Source organism: Ictalurus furcatus, chromosome 23 (genome assembly GCF_023375685.1).
Source record: "Ictalurus furcatus strain D&B chromosome 23, Billie_1.0, whole genome shotgun sequence".
Lineage (NCBI taxonomy): Eukaryota > Metazoa > Chordata > Actinopteri > Siluriformes > Ictaluridae > Ictalurus > Ictalurus furcatus.
In genome coordinates, this window is record NC_071277.1 from 7,252,183 (window position 1) to 7,269,065 (window position 16,883).

General features: G+C 41.2%; 2 protein-coding genes across 7 annotated transcripts in view; one reads left to right on the forward strand and one right to left on the reverse strand.

Moving 5' to 3' along the window:
- On the forward strand, positions 1 to 4,249 carry sec61g (SEC61 translocon subunit gamma). The gene is made up of 4 exons (XM_053611406.1): positions 1 to 154; positions 902 to 1,007; positions 1,409 to 1,511; positions 4,089 to 4,249. The coding sequence occupies exons 2-4, from the start codon at positions 914 to 916 to the stop codon at positions 4,096 to 4,098; spliced, it is 207 nt and encodes a 68-aa protein (XP_053467381.1). The 5' UTR covers positions 1 to 154; positions 902 to 913; the 3' UTR covers positions 4,099 to 4,249.
- Positions 3,108 to 16,883, reverse strand: part of tpk1 (thiamin pyrophosphokinase 1) — a 27,044-nt gene continuing 13,268 nt past the window's right edge. For 5 of the 6 annotated variants that reach the window (XM_053611403.1, XM_053611401.1, XM_053611404.1 and 2 more), the window contains exons 5-9: positions 13,997 to 14,069; positions 12,560 to 12,655; positions 9,468 to 9,614; positions 8,049 to 8,160; positions 3,108 to 4,489 (exon numbers count right to left, since the gene is read on the reverse strand). In XM_053611403.1, the coding sequence (XP_053467378.1) occupies positions 4,350 to 4,489; positions 8,049 to 8,160; positions 9,468 to 9,614; positions 12,560 to 12,655; positions 13,997 to 14,069 (568 nt within the window). In that variant the 3' untranslated portion in view covers positions 3,108 to 4,349. The remainder of the gene's footprint in view (positions 4,490 to 8,048; positions 8,161 to 9,467; positions 9,615 to 12,559; positions 12,656 to 13,996; positions 14,070 to 16,883) is intronic. The other variant, XM_053611405.1, reaches the window with a different exon arrangement.

Sequence of the window (16,883 nt, forward strand, 5' to 3'; positions counted from 1 at the left end):
TTCCTGGAGCTGGGAGGAGGCTTTGCGCATGCGCACATGTATGCTACGTCAGCCTTCTCGGTTAGCGAGTGTGTGTAATATATACGTGGCTTTACTCCGAAATCTCTGAAGTTCACCTGTAACACCGCTTTACCACCTACGTTTACTCATATAGGTAAGTTCTGTCGTTTATGTTTAATGTAACATACTTCTATGAATATATTTTAGTAAAGTATGTTTGAAATATGAGCCGACTTGTCTAACTACAACACTGGCTACGTAAATAGCATTAGCATTATAGCTAGCGTCTTAGCAAAAACTCTGATAGAAATGCATACACAGGTTTGTTACTTGAGTTCTTGAAATCAGCTTTAGTTATTGTACTGAACAGAGCCTCCTGTAGGTAAATCCCAAATTATAAATAGTGTCTATTACATAGGAAACATGGGGAATTCTGATTTAGACTGTTTTTAAGCAGTTTATACAAAAGTCTGTACTAGTAGCTAGAAACTGTTTTTCCTAATAAACAATAATAAAGAGAAATATACACATAATCAGTCAGGCAATGTTCTGTCTGTCTCTCCCTAGGTCTTTTGCCTCTGTTCTTTGTTTGTTGGTCTCTTTCTATGTCGCTCTCTCTTTTTCTGTGCCCTGTCTCTCTCTCTCTCTCTCTCTCTCTCTCTGCCTGTCCCTCTGTCTCTGTCCTTGGCTCTTTCTCTTTTCTGTCCGTCTCTCTCTCTGTCCCTCTCCTTTGTGCTCTTTTTCTGTCTGTCTCTCTCTCTCCCTCTCTTTGTCTGTGGGTCCCTCTTTCTGTCTGTCTGCTCACCCTCTCCCTCTGTTTGTTCCTCTGTCTCTCTTGCTTTCTCTGTTTTTGGATATTAAGGATTAAAACACTGATGTGTGCACGTTTCCTCCTCCTCAGCCCGAAGTCAACATGGATCAGGTCATGCAGTTTGTCGAACCCGGCCGCCAGTTCGTCAAGGACTCCATCAGGCTCGTGAAAAGATGCACAAAACCAGACAGAAAAGGTCAGTTGGTCACCACTGGCACACAAGAACATTATCCACCTCAGAGCTCCAAGGTCCCTGCTTTCGATCCTGAGCTTGGGTTACTGTCTGTCCACTGGGGTGTCCTCTGGGATTCCTCCCAAGACAGTTCACCAGTTTACTAAATAATCTTTCACTTTTAACGGCAATCCTTGGTGGACAAGGAGCACATACAAACACCAGAAATAGCATGAATAATTTCTCGTCTATTGGCTTAATGCATGTTGTGGTATTGAAAAAGATTCATTACTCAGTCTGTTAAACCACTTTCTAGTTAGAAACTAGTCCCATTGTTGTCTTAAGTACGCAGAGGAGTTCCCATCAAATGGGAAATGGATCACGAAGCATGTGTTAATCACGAGTTACATTTTTCTGTGTGGTAGAATTTCAGAAGATTGCTATGGCCACAGCGATTGGGTTCGCCATCATGGGCTTTATTGGATTCTTCGTCAAGCTCATCCACATCCCAATCAACAACATCATCGTGTAAGTTATCCTTTAATTATGGGGTGGCTGTTTGATTCCCAGCCCACATGACTCCACATACCGAAGTGTCCTTGGGCAAGACATCGAACCCCAAGTTGCTCCCGATGGCAAGTTAGCGCCTTGCATGACAGCTCTGCTACCACTGGTGTGTGTGTATGTTAATGGGTGAATGAGACACAGTGTAAAGCGCCTTTGGACAAAAGCGCTATATAAGTGTGCCATTTACCACTAATTAAACAGACCTGCTGTATTATTTCACACATTGTTTGTGATTTAGAAATACTCATCAGTGTATTAGGTACACAGCAATGTTATAGTAAGCTCCATCCTTCTGGGAAGGCTTTCCATTAGATTTTGGAGCGTGGCTGTGGGGATTTGTGCTCATTCATCCATAAGAGCATTAGTGAGATCAGGTGAGGAGGTCTGGGGTGCAGTTGGTGTTCCAGTTCATCCCAAAGGTGTTCAGTGGGGTTGAGGTCAGGGCTCTGTGCAGGACACTCGAGTTCTTCCAGTCCAACCTTAACACACTGTCTTCATGGAGCTCACTTTCTGGAATAGGTTTGAGCCTCTTGGTTCCATTGAACGGAAATTGTAATGCTCCAGCACACAAAGACATATCCTATTCAATTGCGTGCCTCCAACTCTGTGACAACAGTTTTGGGGAAGGCCCACGTATGGGTATGATGCATAGGTGTCTGCAAACGTTTGCCCATATAATGTATGATAAAAAACTTGTGCAACAGATTTGAATTGTTAAGACCAGTGCTATCTTCTCCTCTTAGGCTTGCCTGACACAAATTGTGTATGGTGTGCAGATCAGGTAACAGAGGTGCCAACATCTACTGTTTAGCCATAGCATTTATAAGTTTTTATAAGATTTGCACATCTCGATTCTCACAAATTGGTCATTTGAGTAATGCCTCAGACCAACCTATGGTGCACGTGCTCTGACTTTTCTTCAGTTCCCACTGTTCCAACATGCGTTTAGTTCCCATCTACTCTTTTTAATCATGGTTTCATATCCTGTTGATAAGTGTGTGTGTGTGTGTGTGTGTGTGTGTGTGTGTGTGTGTGTGTACGTACACACAGATTATAAAGAAAAAGCATGGAAGGAAGTAGCACAGATAATTGTAAAAAGAGGTTTGGCAGTGCACACCTACAAGTGACAGTGATAGCAGTACAGTATAACTGCACGCCCACAAGAGACCATTTACAAGCAATTTGCTGCTTGCTAGTGTGAACATAGGGTTGTGCAATGTGTCATATCATTATACAAGACATTTCTACATTACACTATGTATTACAATATATAGGTTTGTTTAAATATTAACAAAAAAACTAATACTTAATTATATTTACAATAACGTGCACATATATACATAACGTTATTGCATTATGACAGTAGCGACAGTCCATGTTAGCTACTTCACCACCAATAGCACCAATACAGTTTAGTGTAGTTTAGCTAGTTAGCTAATGACATCTGTCCAGTCACAGTTGAAGTTAGCATATCTAACTACCATTAACTGCTATATGAATGAACAGTTGCTAGCGAGATAGCTACTTAGAGACTCTGGTTATAAAAGAAATACTGACTTTAACTTGGCCACTTTTATTCAAAACATAAGACAGTTGTGTAATGACAGTATCGAAAAATGTTGTTAGCTACTTAACCACCAATAGCCAACTTAACTAAAATTAGCCTACTACAATTTAGTGTTTTACTAAGGCATGTTAGCGATATGTATTACAATATATAGGTTTGTTAACAAGCTGCCAGCAAAACAGCGATGCAGTTTGATGATTCTTCAACAATACATTTAACACTGAAAAGGGAAGGGAGGGTTCTTCAAGTTTGACATTCATTAAGATCCAGTCCAAATTTTTAACACTGGAGGAGCAGCTTCAAGTCAGTTTGTAATTGTTATCCAAAAAAAAAAACCTGACGATATGATATCATGATGTAGCTGAAAAGTATATTGTGATTATATGATCATATTGTCCAGCCTTAGTGTGTGTAGGAGCAAATGTGGCTCAGCTGCATCTGATTCAGGCAAAGAAAGGTAAAGGCTTTAAGGGTATATTCACACTAAAGCGATGCCCGAGCACATTTGACTCCTAAAACCCATGCCTGGGCCAGTTGAAGAGATGACCTTGGGCACTGCTCCGTTGGACACGGGCATCTAGTGTGATCGCTAACCGTGGCCGAGCACGGAACTCGGAAAAACATGACGTCAATGACGTTGGCTGCCTTCATAAAAATTTTCAGTTACGTGTGGCATGATTAGGTGAAAATCGTAGTGCTGCGTATGTGATAAATTTATTAGGCATGTGAGAGGGCAGTGTGTCACCGCATCCCAAACGACTCCAAATAAGCCACAAAGTAAGTAGCGTTACAATGATGGATTCCAGAGTGTTGTGCGAGAGCGCTTTTCTTCAAAACAATGACGAAAGCGTGCTCAGGAACGGAACGTTACGTGCAGAGGAGTGGGGGAGGGGGGCAGTCGTGTTTGGGCATGGTGCAGGCAACCAGGCCTAGTGTGAGTATGAGCCTGATTTTGCTTTCCTCTTTTTCAGTGGTGGTTGAATCAATGCCATTTTGAAGCTGTTTGGACATTGGAAGCTGCTTGGAACAGCGCTGGATGATGGACCGGGACTGAATTTGTACATGTTTGTTCTTTTTTTGGGATTTTATTTTTTGTTGTGGTTTTAATAAATCAATGGGAAAAAAAAGTGAATTGTGGGGTTTTTTTTGTTTGTTTTTTTTAAATTATTATTTTATTAAAACGGTTCATTGATATCATAAGGCACGTGTATGTCCACTTCCTAAGTATTTGCTTACTCTGTTTTAATACCCATAGTCCATAGAAGAGGTTTGTCTGTACTGATGGTCACAGGTTTTCTCTCGTCTTTGGCATCAAGCTCTTCGTAGGTATTGGACGTGCTGACGAGCTTCCCGAACTCCAGCACCTGGTTATCTGTAAAAGAAGTTTTAATATAAGTGTTTATTATGCTGCAACTGTATGTTGTCTGGGGAAAACTGAGCACAGACACTCCAGTGCTTTTAAATACGTTGTGTTGGAGCTCACTGAAGAATTTCTCCAAAATGAAGGAAGTAATAAACCATAACACAGTGCTGTTGAATTCTCAACTATGATTGCTCAGAAGGTGTTGGTTAATTTTCTATAACAGGAGCTCTATGATGGTTGTATAGTATCCGCCAGATCACGGAGACTTTAATGTAACTAATGTTTATGGAAGGAGTCTCCTAATATTGGCACTTTAGAGAAGTTTTCTGTCATAGTTAAGTCTTCATGACAGGAGTTTATGCTTTACGTTTTCTTGTAACATGGCAAGCTACATTTTTTTTTACATTTATTTATTTAAATTCAAGTGACAGTGTCTGAGGGAACAACTTTTATAGCTGCAATAACATGCTCACAGGAACCAAGCTGTTCTGGGGTCATTCCATGTAATTATATTCATATATAAATGAAAAGAGTGTACTGATTCATTCATAAATGATAAAAATGGTAACTTCATTCTAATAATAATAATGTACATGACAATTACATCATGCACTGTAATATGAAGGAGTGCAGTGATGGTATTCAGGGAACATGACGAGTAGATGGGGAAGGTAATGGGGTATGACGTGAAGGCTGGGTGGGGGGTCAGATTTTCATTCGTGCTTAGCTCTAATGATTCTTGAGTCGAACCAGCATCATATCACTGCTCCCCTGGACGATCTTTGTGACTGTCTTGTGTGAACATGTACATGAAGAACTTGTGAAAGCCTGGAGATATGTAAACTATCTTGAACAGAACTGAGAGATCGAGAGAACCTGATAATTACACTCTACGAGTGAAAATGAACAAAATCAGAGCCTCTCATCTTTAAGCTGGGAGTTCGAAACAAATAAGTTCGCACCAAGAACATCAAAAATGACTGTAGGCCTTTATTATTACTCAGGTTTTAATAAAGCAGAAGTCTGAACACATCTGTGTTCCACGACAGAGTGTGCTGTTAGAGGGCGTGGGGACGTAATGACGTGTGCCGTTAATCGATCTCTGTTCCATAACATGTAACACGGGAACATGAAAGGAATATTCGAAAAGCGACTCGTAAACACCTTAATCACAATATTGTCTTATTCAGAATAAGGTCAATAGTTAGATTACTGCTGTCCATGTAAACGCAGTCACTGATGCACTAATATTATCACATAATCTGCACAGCATGAGTATATCATCAAGTGTCAATCAAACGAGATACCCAAACTAACGCAAGGTGACGGTATTATGGCAATGTTTTAAGAGTTCTGCGCACCTTTTTGTAACTTTGTCTTATCTGCATTTAAATTTTGTGTAATATTTTCACTTAATTCCCCAGGCAAAAATAAATATCCCCTGCTAACTGAAAGACTCCAATGCTAAATTCATTTTCAGTTCATACAGGATTCCGCAGAGTTTTTTTTTTTTTTTTTTTCCCTCTGATTGTTGCAGCCAAAAATGCTTGCTTTTGCTTTGGATTTTTTTTTCTTTTTCAAAATTTGGCATGCAACTCGCAGCATTTTTCTTTATGCGGAAAACTACTCAAAGTGGCGAAACTGCAATCGCACAAAATTTTTGCACAGCCTTTCACAGAGATGTTTGTTGGTAAATGAGACCTTTACGTTGTACCCGTGTTCGATACACGAGAATCGAAGAGGGCTGTGACTGAATGCGCGTTGTGGTGATGTCACACGACGTGTCTCGGTCCGAATCTGCGGTCATTTTGAAAAATCGCAAGCTCCTCCGAATATCGCGGAGTTTGCTTGATTCTGTGTTCGTTTCTGCGATCGCAAAATTACAAAATCCTGAAAGGGCTGCATTTTCAGCCGGCCGTGTTTGTGTGTGAGGTGAATCATTTTCTTTGACGTGCGGAACTGACTCCAAAGATTCGGGTTCAACTCTTTAGTTTTCGACATCCGGAATCAGTGAATCGACTCTTTTTGAGATCAGCGTCGATGTGAACCGAAAGCCGGATTGTGACGTGATGACTTGATGCGAGTTGTGTTTTGAAGTGAGAAAACGTTCGCCTCATAGACTAACAAACAACGCACGTTCTGGTCAAAGTATCATGGCCTTGGATGAAGGGTCTAAACTGTCTCTCTTTTGATTTCCCTCTGAAGATTTGGTGAAAGTCTTATTAGACATTTTGTGGACTTCTTGTCAAAAATTCCCCAAGACACTATCGTCTCTAAACGCTAAATTCTCCGGATGACTCCCTTTAGTGACAGCCTTTAATATTTGGACTTGATGTCTCACAGAAATAAAGCAGCAAGTCTTTCTGTTCCTGCTTCTGTTACTGAGAATGACAGGCAGAACCTACATCTACTAAAACGACTTCTTAATGCACCACCTACTCTCTATGTGGCTTTCGCCTTCATTGCCATCTCACACACAATGAGCTTTTCAGCATCTCCACAATTCAAACCTCTGACAGGATCCTTGACCAGCACAGCTTAAGTGTCCTCTCTCAATTACTCCGAAACGAATGTGGAACATCTGAAGGCGAAGTGGCTGATGTGGCAGATGCCTTTATCTTTACACCTGACTTGTCTTATAAATGGCTCTACAAAGTTCAAATCAAAGTCTAATGTGCTTTTACCCCTGATGTCAGCTGCAAAATAAAAAGTCCTAGTTAAAAGCTTGGAACGAATGCTTCAGTGACTCAAACATTACACAAGGGGAACTTCATTTTAAAGCCCCAATCAGGTAGGTCTATCATAGAAGCATTGACTTTTGGAGGGCACTATAATTATTACGCCTTCTATTTGTTCCCAGGACAGATTTCGGAGCTCAGACTTCCAGGTCTTTCATGTTGGGCATAAACCGCATACAATTATTAGATCTACATTTTACATTTAACTGATCATACAAGAAATCAAAGGTGATCTGTTTTTAACCTCGAAGATCATATATATATGATCTTCTCATATATATATATATATATATATATATATATATATATATATATATATATATATATATATATATATTTTAAATGGCTGCCTTGACACAAACTATGAATTTCCTGCAATTCATCAAAGCACAGATCTCTTATTGTCGATGACTGCAACGTTTTATTTGAACTTTTCCTCTGTGGAATTGTGTGAGAGGATCAGAGGATGTTGATTTGCCTCATGCGCATGCTTGAGTCACAAGACCAACCTCCACGAGTGTTTTGTGAAAGCATTTGGAGCGATTATTCTCGGTGAACAGAAGATCGAAATTTAGAAGTCTTAATTAGGGGTTGTGTACGTCAAAATTCAGTATTGTCAGAATTCAATGCTAAGCAACACACATGGAGACGGATAAAGACGGAGCTCATATCAACCATGTAGGCTTGTTTTGTATGTTTTGTTAAAAAGTAAAAACACTTAAAAAGCTTCAAACATGAAAGATCAATCAATAAAATGTTAGTGTTGCCAGATTGTCGTTGTGTGTGTGTGTTTGTGTGTGTGTGTGTGTGTGTGTGTGTATAACACTCACCCAGGTTCCATTTGAGCCCCGAGGTGCTAGTGAGGCAGGAGCTGCCCACTGGGATCAAACCACACCACTTGGCCTCCAAACCTGTGTTCACGTACAGCTGGTGCTTCCTGCCCTGAGAGAGAAACACACATACACACCGGTGAAAATCTCTACTGCTTCAGTGACAATTTAACCAGCTGTGATCTTGTAGGTCCGGAATCCAGCACAGTTTAATGCTCAGACCCACACCGGATTCAGTTCATCAGCTCATTGTTCAGTAGTGTGTTAAAGAAGGAAACACACACACACAGACACACCAAACCGTGCTGTGGTTAAGGTGTTCACAGCGCTAATCCCACAGTCAAGCGACAACATATGGTAAAGTTTAGCTAAATTAAATTCCACCTCCTGATTAATAAATAATTAATTACATTGATTACATGAACTGTGCCACAGGATCACGTGTTCAGTGTCTAACTGACTGATATCATCATTTAATGCCAAACATCAAGTTAAACCATTTAATCAACATATAATTCTTCCACTACAGCAAACTGTCAAATTTCCATAGTGTGATATTTCATTTTTTCTTATTACCTTTGTGTCTGTCTATGAGAAGTGCCCATCAGAGTGTGATTTAATCAGCAATGCAGTGTTGCTCACCTGAATTCCTGATGTGGAACACAACCAAAAGTGCTGGAGTTCTTAGAATAACATTACAGTGCAACTGTGTGCTGATCCCAATTATCACCTAAGCTAAACGCGCACACGATCACACGCACACAATGACCCTGAGAAAACTCTCAAGATCTCCTACGGTTTACCTCCTTTACCACCTTTTATACAAGACTTAAACTGCATCGATGATTCATCCTTGTCTGGGAACTGACAATGAAGAAAGTTTGAAGATAAATGTATGTGAAAAGAACAAGAAAGATGAAGCAGAAATAAATACCTACAGGCGACTGATATGTTATGGGCGATAGTGTTTTTTTATTTGGCAACATTGATGATTAATCTTGTTTTAGTCCTGTACTGTTGTACTATTTGTCCAATTAAATGCTCTCTAGAATATATATGCCCCGCCCCCAGGGGCGTGTCTTGCACTACAATAGCAGCTTGTCGATAGCTAACATGGTGCATCTTCCCGCATAATATTCCCTTTTCCCAGCTACCCCGTGGTTGAGGGAAAAAAAGTTTGGCGTTTGATAATTTCGAATAGGGTGGAATTTATCCGAGTGGGCGGTTATATGACGTTCACTTTTTTTCCGACTTGGGGCTGTTCAATGCTGGAATGTCGCTACCTCAGGCTGATTGAGAACGCAATTCGGTCTTTAAATACCAAAAAGATTGGACGACTTCCTCTGATGAAATTCTGTTCTCCGATTTAGCCAGATCGCTAAGCTACAAGTGCGTTTCAATGATCAAAGAAGTAATTACCTCTCGGAGCAGACAGGCCATAGAGTCATCCTGGATGACCACCACCGGGATCTCCGACATCTTCTGAACGTGAAAAAGCGTCTCCACTGTAGCCATGATCTGATCAAATCGCCCTCCTAAGCCTCCCAGCGTGACGATGGTGTCCACCTGCCATAAAGAAGAGCCAGTGGGTCATTAATGGATGCTTTCTTGTCAATCCAGACGTCCTGCCCTGTAGCGCATTAAGCACTGATGCCCTTTTTATTCCAAAGCTCTGTGTGTGTGTGTGATTGTGAGGTGAGGAGAATGATCAACATGGCAAAAGCGCTGTGATTATTTCATCCGAGCTGACGCTCGTGACTGATGCTCTTGTGTTCCAATCTCTCTGAAAGCTTACCCCCTGAGCGAACTATTATGAGACCCCGACACATAAATTGTACGCGTTACAGTGGCCGGGGTAATTACATTGACATTTAGGGAAATGACGCCAAATCTGAATTACAAATCGTGATGTGAGGCCTCTGGGTTTCGCTGCAACTGATTTTCTTTCTGACCTTCTTCAATGACTGCTTCAACCTGAGCATGAAAAGTGAAGACGCTTTTCAATACCACGATGCTATACTGTAATAAATAGAAATTTAGCCACATTAGAACAGAGGACGATCTTTGGAAATAGTCGAGTTTTCCTGTTTCCTAGCCAAATATCAATAGCAAATTTGTCACCTCGTGAAGGTGACATTTACGTTTACATTTATTCACTTAGCAGACGCTTTTATTCAAAGCAACTTACAAATGACCTCATGCGGGTAGTCTATAAACGGTCCCTGCTACTGCTGGCTCATCCTCTGGCCAATCTTGTCATCCTGACTCACCCAGGTGTCCTATACTCACTTATAGGACCACAGTTAAGTAAGTATCCTTCTAGGGATCCTTCCATGGTACTTCCTTTCATTCCTGGAAACACCTTTCCTTCCAAACGAATGGAGGCTACGTATCACAAAAAAGGCTCAAAACATCCCGATGGCATACCTCACCAGTCAATGGGCAGCACTCGAATAGTGCCATATGAGACTTTATTCAGAGTGAAAATCCCTCAAAGTGGTAAGTTTTGATACTGTACTGATCAGAATCGCTCAACATTCTGATACAGCCCTCTATTGAGGTTGAGAAGTACTCAGTGCTGTGCTGGTATTTTACTCGTTTCAGGATGAGAATAGTTCGAGTCTTAATACCTACTTAATTCTACTAAACTTGAGGATTAGCTGAACACACCACAGAGCATATGTGTTAGAATGAAGGAACACTCCGTCTAAGTAATTTGCCAAAGGCAGACAGTGACCTCCACACTCCTCTGGGTGCCATAATACGTGTAAGATGGATGCCCAACCAACCTCCAAATTTACTCCGTGATTTGATCATTTGCCAATTCCCGCAAACCCCGCCCCACCCAGCTAGCTCTCCCCTGTCAGATAACAGCTAATAACTGGGGACAGTAAGGCTAGATTCCTGACTCCCAGCAACAGATGGCAGTGGTATCGATGGGATTCAAACCTTCAAGTTCCCGATGATAGGGTGACCGATTTTCTTTTGCATCACTCCAGAGACCCTGTAGATGCCTCTAGACCTGCGTTCAAGTATGCTTCCTTTACCCAGTGGGCTAACCTATCTCTAGGCAGCAGGTCCATGTAAGGTCCTCCCCAAAGCACACAAACAGCCGTTCAGCTACCTGCCAGCTGCTGGTCACTTCCATTTAACCCTTGAGAGCCCTTGTTGGACACAGGACTGGCCTGGCCACATTCTCAACTGCAACTGCAGATACGTTTGTAGATTTGCTGACATTTCGGTGTGTGCTATCAGAATGCTTGGTATGAATGCTGGGTTTGGCCACAGCATGATATATTTGAATTCTGGTCCCCGAGTAGTGCCTGCAAATCACTGATTTGTCTGGCCTTAATGATGGTTCCTAAGGCAGACTGTCCAAACTCCTTTGCGCCAAATCTAGAGCCCACTGTGCGTTTCATTAAGAACAGTTTTGACTAGTTTACGTGCTCCCACTGGCAAACCGTCAATCTTTCCTCGTTGCACAGAAAGGGTTTATGCCCAGTGGTTTGAACATAGTAAAAAAAAAAAAAACGTTCCACTTCCACTTTCTTGAAATTTATAATAAGGCAGTAATAAGAAAATAAGGCAAATCACCAACTCGCCCGTCCTCGTACCGAAATTCTTAATTGAACTTCTTTGCAACTGACTGTTACAAAGTCTACCTCTATAAATGTTAAGTACACACCTCCTTACAGAAAGCTGAATCGTATTTCTTTCTTTGTTGAATACCAACACTTTTTAAAAATCCATTTATTATGATGCCTAATTTGCTAGCCTATTTGTTTTCTGCACCATACACTATATAGACCCCTGTATATTAGTTGTTACTATAGTAACAAGCCTCCGGAAAAAAAAAAAAAAAAAAAACAAACATCCCAAGAAACTCCAACCAGGTCAGGAGGGAACAGAGAAATATAGAAACATGAAAGAAAAAAAAACCCGACATTAAAAAGAACATGAGTTGAAAATGTGTATTTGTTTTGGGCCTCACGCCCTCTCACACTGTGGGGCAAAAATCTTGTAAGGCTAGAAAGAGGCGAGAGACAAAAAAAAAAACAAGAACGTCACACAAGAGTGTGTGTGTGTGTGTGTGTGTGTGTGTGTGTGTATGTTTTAGGTCTGATACACTGGGGAAACACTAGAGTGAGAGTGTTATGGTCAGCAGGTCGATGTGCTTTATACAAGCTGTCAGTCCAGAGCCATACACACACACACACACACACACCTTGTCAGTGTGAGCAGTATGTGAATTGACACTAATGTTAATCTGACAGCTCAGACACACAGAGATATGAGGAAAGCAGTGCTGCTGAAATATTACGTGCTGAGCTCGCTGTTGTTCTGCAGGATGGAAGGCCATAGTAGATAATGAATGATGCAAACTATGCCTTTTTTTCCCCAGCATGCAGCAGGGATGAAGACGAAACTGCTTCTGCAGCCTGGTGAGATTCTGAAAGGGCGTGTAGAGGGCTGAGGATGGAGAAGCTGAGTTAGACGAGAGGGAGATGAACCTGCGCTTGTCGCTCCTTGATTTCCTCCAGCATGAGGGTCAAGCACTTAGTGAAGTCTGTCAGATCCTGATCAGCGGTTGTAATCAGCCTGCACTTCTGAGACACCGCAGATTCGAGGAAAAGAGAGAGAGGGGGGGGGAATGTCAGTTTTAAACCAACTTCTTAAAGAAACCTGAATATCAAAGGGCAGTTAGCACACAACACACAACCGACACATTCAAGGACATGTCTAAACATATAAACACATGCTAAAACATACTAAAACATACATTTACTCATAAATACCTAATAAATAACATAAATTAAGAAGCACTTGAAGACTTCAAGTTGTATAGATGGATAGCCTCTGGCACAAAGATAAACTTGTAACGGTTGTTCATACACCTGATACTCCGGAGTCACCTGCCCCGAGGCTTTACTTCAAAATGTATGTGCAGGGGGTGTGTCTCATCACCCATAACACTCCAGGCCGTCTTTATAACTCGCTGCTCGTAGTACTGAGTTAAACTTCGCAGAGGCCCACCAGTAAAGTCGATTAAAGTCCACCAAGTACAAATCGTGATCAGTATGGGTTTTATGCTCTGTGTATAAATAATATCATCTCTCTTCTACATGTCAGGAAGGACTACGGGGAACATTGAGTCTCGCCATTCTCTGTTCTGCCTGAATAGGTGCGTCTATATGCGCCAATCCAGGTGACTGCTCGATCGCAGCGGGGATGACAAAACCCTGCTTCCGGCATTCAGGAGACGAGAGCCTTTGCACGCCTATTATTCTAACAAATGCTTTAAGCGTTGTGCTCGTGGCAAAGGTTGCCATGTTTCTGTGGAAGTGATACATTATGTAAAATTCCCACGATCAAATTTGTAAGAGAGTGTGGGGTTTGAATAAAATGTCCGTCTGCACTGTGAAAGCTACATTTCTAATCTGCGATCAATCCAATGTGACCAGAACGGGGTACAAATAAACACTGCATCCAGGACATTTATGTGATGAGCACATCAGAGGAATTATGTCGAAGAAAACAGTGCATTCAGTGCAATTATAGAATTAATAGACATTACATCAAGGAAAACAGTGTATCCAGTTCAATACAATTATAGAGTTAATAGAAATGACAAAACAGTGCATTCGTTAGAATTATATAATAGAATTGATATCAAAAACAGTAATAAAACTGCATTCAGTATAATAATAATCATCATCATAATCATAATTTTTTTTACTGTAAGTTACACCAGTGCAGAATGGATGATCAGTCCGGTAATTTTGAAAAACTGCAAGTTCCTCTGAATATTGCGAAGTTTGCTTGATTTTGCGTTAATTTCTGTAATCGTATAAACCTGGATGGACTAAATGATAAATGTGTGTGTGTGTGTGTGTGTGAAACAGAGACAGACAGACAGAGAGATGATGGTGGTGCAAAAAGAAAAATACCTTTTCTGAGTAGAAAGTCTTGACCTCAGGTGTAATTGAATCAAAATCTCCACTTATGAAATCTGGTAGAAAACTTCATGTAGAGAGAGAGAGAGAGAGAGAGAGAGAGAGAGAGAGAGAGAGAGAGAGAGACAGACAGACAGAGAGAGAGACAGACAGAGAGAGAGACAAAGAGAGAGACAGAGAAACAGAGAGAGAGAGACAGAGAGAGAGACAGGGCGAGAGAGACAGAGAAAGAGAGAGAGAGACAGAGACAGAGAGAGGTGGGGGAAAGACAAGAGAAGACCTTTATATTTTTGATCTGAAGGGAGGTAAGGACATTACAAAGGCCATCCATGTCCTAGCAATCACCTAGACTCAGATACAAACAGTTTTATAACAGCAGCACTGACTGAGATTGAGATCAAAACACAAACAAGTCACAGGACTACCGATTCAGTTCAATGCATACTCATGCATACGGTATTTGAATTAATATCACTCCATATCTGCATCTGTAACTGCTCATTTTGTTCCCTGGCTATACTGTCTGTATATCTGAATGCCAACCCACCCCAAATATTTACAACCTAGTACGGGTGGAATTTGATCTGAAATGCATGTTTGGAGTTTGTGGAGAAAAATCGGATCAATAAACAGAGAATGTGTTTTACCTAGCCTAAAATCCAATATCTTCTAATAACAGACCGATTTCTTTTAAATAAATAAGCAAGCCCTATTTCATCTTGTAAATCACTCTGATTTCCCTCTGGATTTCCCCTGCTACTGATACCGAATGGTATTGTTAGATAGCTGTTAAAAATAAAAAAAAATAAAAAAATAAAACCCTCTCTGTGTATCGCCCTTGAGAACCCATAAATAAGCTCCAGCCCAGAAAAGTCAGCAGCCACTTTAAAGTGGAGTCAATAGAGACCTTCCTTCTGACATCTCCCTTACACATGAAACATTTTGGCGACAAAACTCCAATTGGAAGCCGAACATGCCTTTCTCCCATTCAAATTAAAGTGTCACTTAAAGTGATAAGAGTAATGAGAAAGCTTGGACTGCGGTAAATAAGCTCAATTTTGACCGGCGCAGGACAAATTTCGATTACAGAATGCAGCCAGTGCAAGAGTTTGGGACTGAAATCAGATCGAGGCCAAAACACTTGTTGTGTCTCATGTGGTTTGTTACAGGACAAAGAAAGAAAATGAGAGACTTCGGCTTTGATCGTTGCTTTTTGTGACATGCAGACGGAACAAGCTGAAGGACACCAACTATCCAGAAAACTGCTTTTAAGCTACAATTAAATCGTGATATACATATATAAAGAGTGTTTGTTTGGACTTCAAATAGGCTGGTTAAAGGAAATTCTTTGAACAAACTATGAAAACATGACTTCCACCTTATTCAGGAGAACTAATGTCATTTTTCTTCTATTAGGGAGGGAAAAAACAGGTCTAGTCCAGTTCCTACTCCAAATTAGTAGCCTGAGAACCTCATAGGCTTTGGAACAATTGACGACAGGACTCTTTAGGACTCTTAGATAAATTCCAATTATCGCGATAGCTATGAAGTCAAGTCAAGACGATTGACATGGTTTGTGTTAATGCACTTAACTAGCTAACCAGCTATTTTATTACATTATGCTAATAGGCTACCTACCAACACCACCAAGCTGCCACTGTTTAAGCAAGGGAAGTGCGATATAGACTTAAAACTATATCATAATCCATCCATCCATCTTCTATACCGCTTATCCTACAGGGAACCTGGAGCGTTATCCAAGGGAGCTTTGGGCACAAGGCGGGACAGGGTGCCCATCCATCGCAGGGCACACTCACATACACATTCACACACCCATTCATACACTACGGACATTTTTGGACATGCCAATCAGCCTACCATGCATGTCTTTGGACTGGTGGAAAAAAACGGAATATCCAGAGGAAACCCCCGCAGCACGGAGAGAACATGCAAACTCTGCACACACAGGGGCGTGGCGGGAATCGAACCCCCGACCCTGGAGGTGTACCCTTAACCCTCTCTGCTCCAGGGGTGCCGTATCATGGCTGACCCCGCTCTCTCTCCCCAGCTTCCTCACAAGCTGGGATACTCAATGAAAAGAATTTCATTGTAATCTAATGTATATGTGACATATAAAACCTTCTTCTTCTTCTAGAAGGACAAACAAACTCCTGAACGCAAACTACAACCAAAAAAAATCACGGGGAAAGCTCGTAATCTGAACATCTGGCTCAAAGAATCCGAATCGTTAAATTAGACCAATAATACTTTATTAAGTCGTCGAGGTTGAACAGACTCACACAGAAGGATACACAACAAAACATTGGCTCAGTTTTTATATTTTAATCTTCGTCGTGCACTATTTCAGTCCCAGCTTCCCTGTTTGGTTAATCATCCTAAAAGGACGAGATACTAGACCCTATATCTGGAGATACTAGAGCCGATTCTTTTATCAGTCCTACTGTTATCAGCCAGCAGTAATACAAGGTTCACAGCTCCTGCTCCGGTTAAATTCGTTCGTCTAACGCTAATCAAACACTGAAAGGTCACAGAGTTAATTACATTCACAGATACTAACAGGTCCTGGTTCAGTCCGTGACCCTGCGCTCTTAAAGAAACTCCACCCTACGTGCGTAATCTCACGTAACGTCTAAATATCGATGAAGTCCGTTCTGAATGCAGATGTGAAGACAGAATTTTGGGGTGAAATCCTCATGAAACTCAACTCTGAATCGTTACAGCTACCCTTAACATGGACGAGAAGTTCGAGGGGTCGCCAAGTCCTGAGAAAGTACTTTAAAACTTTCTGACAAACAAAACAAATCAACAAGAGGAAAAACGACGAGTGGCTAGCCTGATTTACAAGTACAATCAGCCATGC

Excerpts from the sequence above, each read along its gene's own strand:
- sec61g (XM_053611406.1), top strand. The coding sequence starts at position 914 with ATGGATCAGGTCATGCAGTTTGTCGAACCCGGCCGCCAGTTCGTCAAG. Across the intron at positions 1,008-1,408 it reads CACAAAACCAGACAGAAAAG|AATTTCAGAAGATTGCTATG; the intron begins GTCAGTTGGTCA and ends TCTGTGTGGTAG.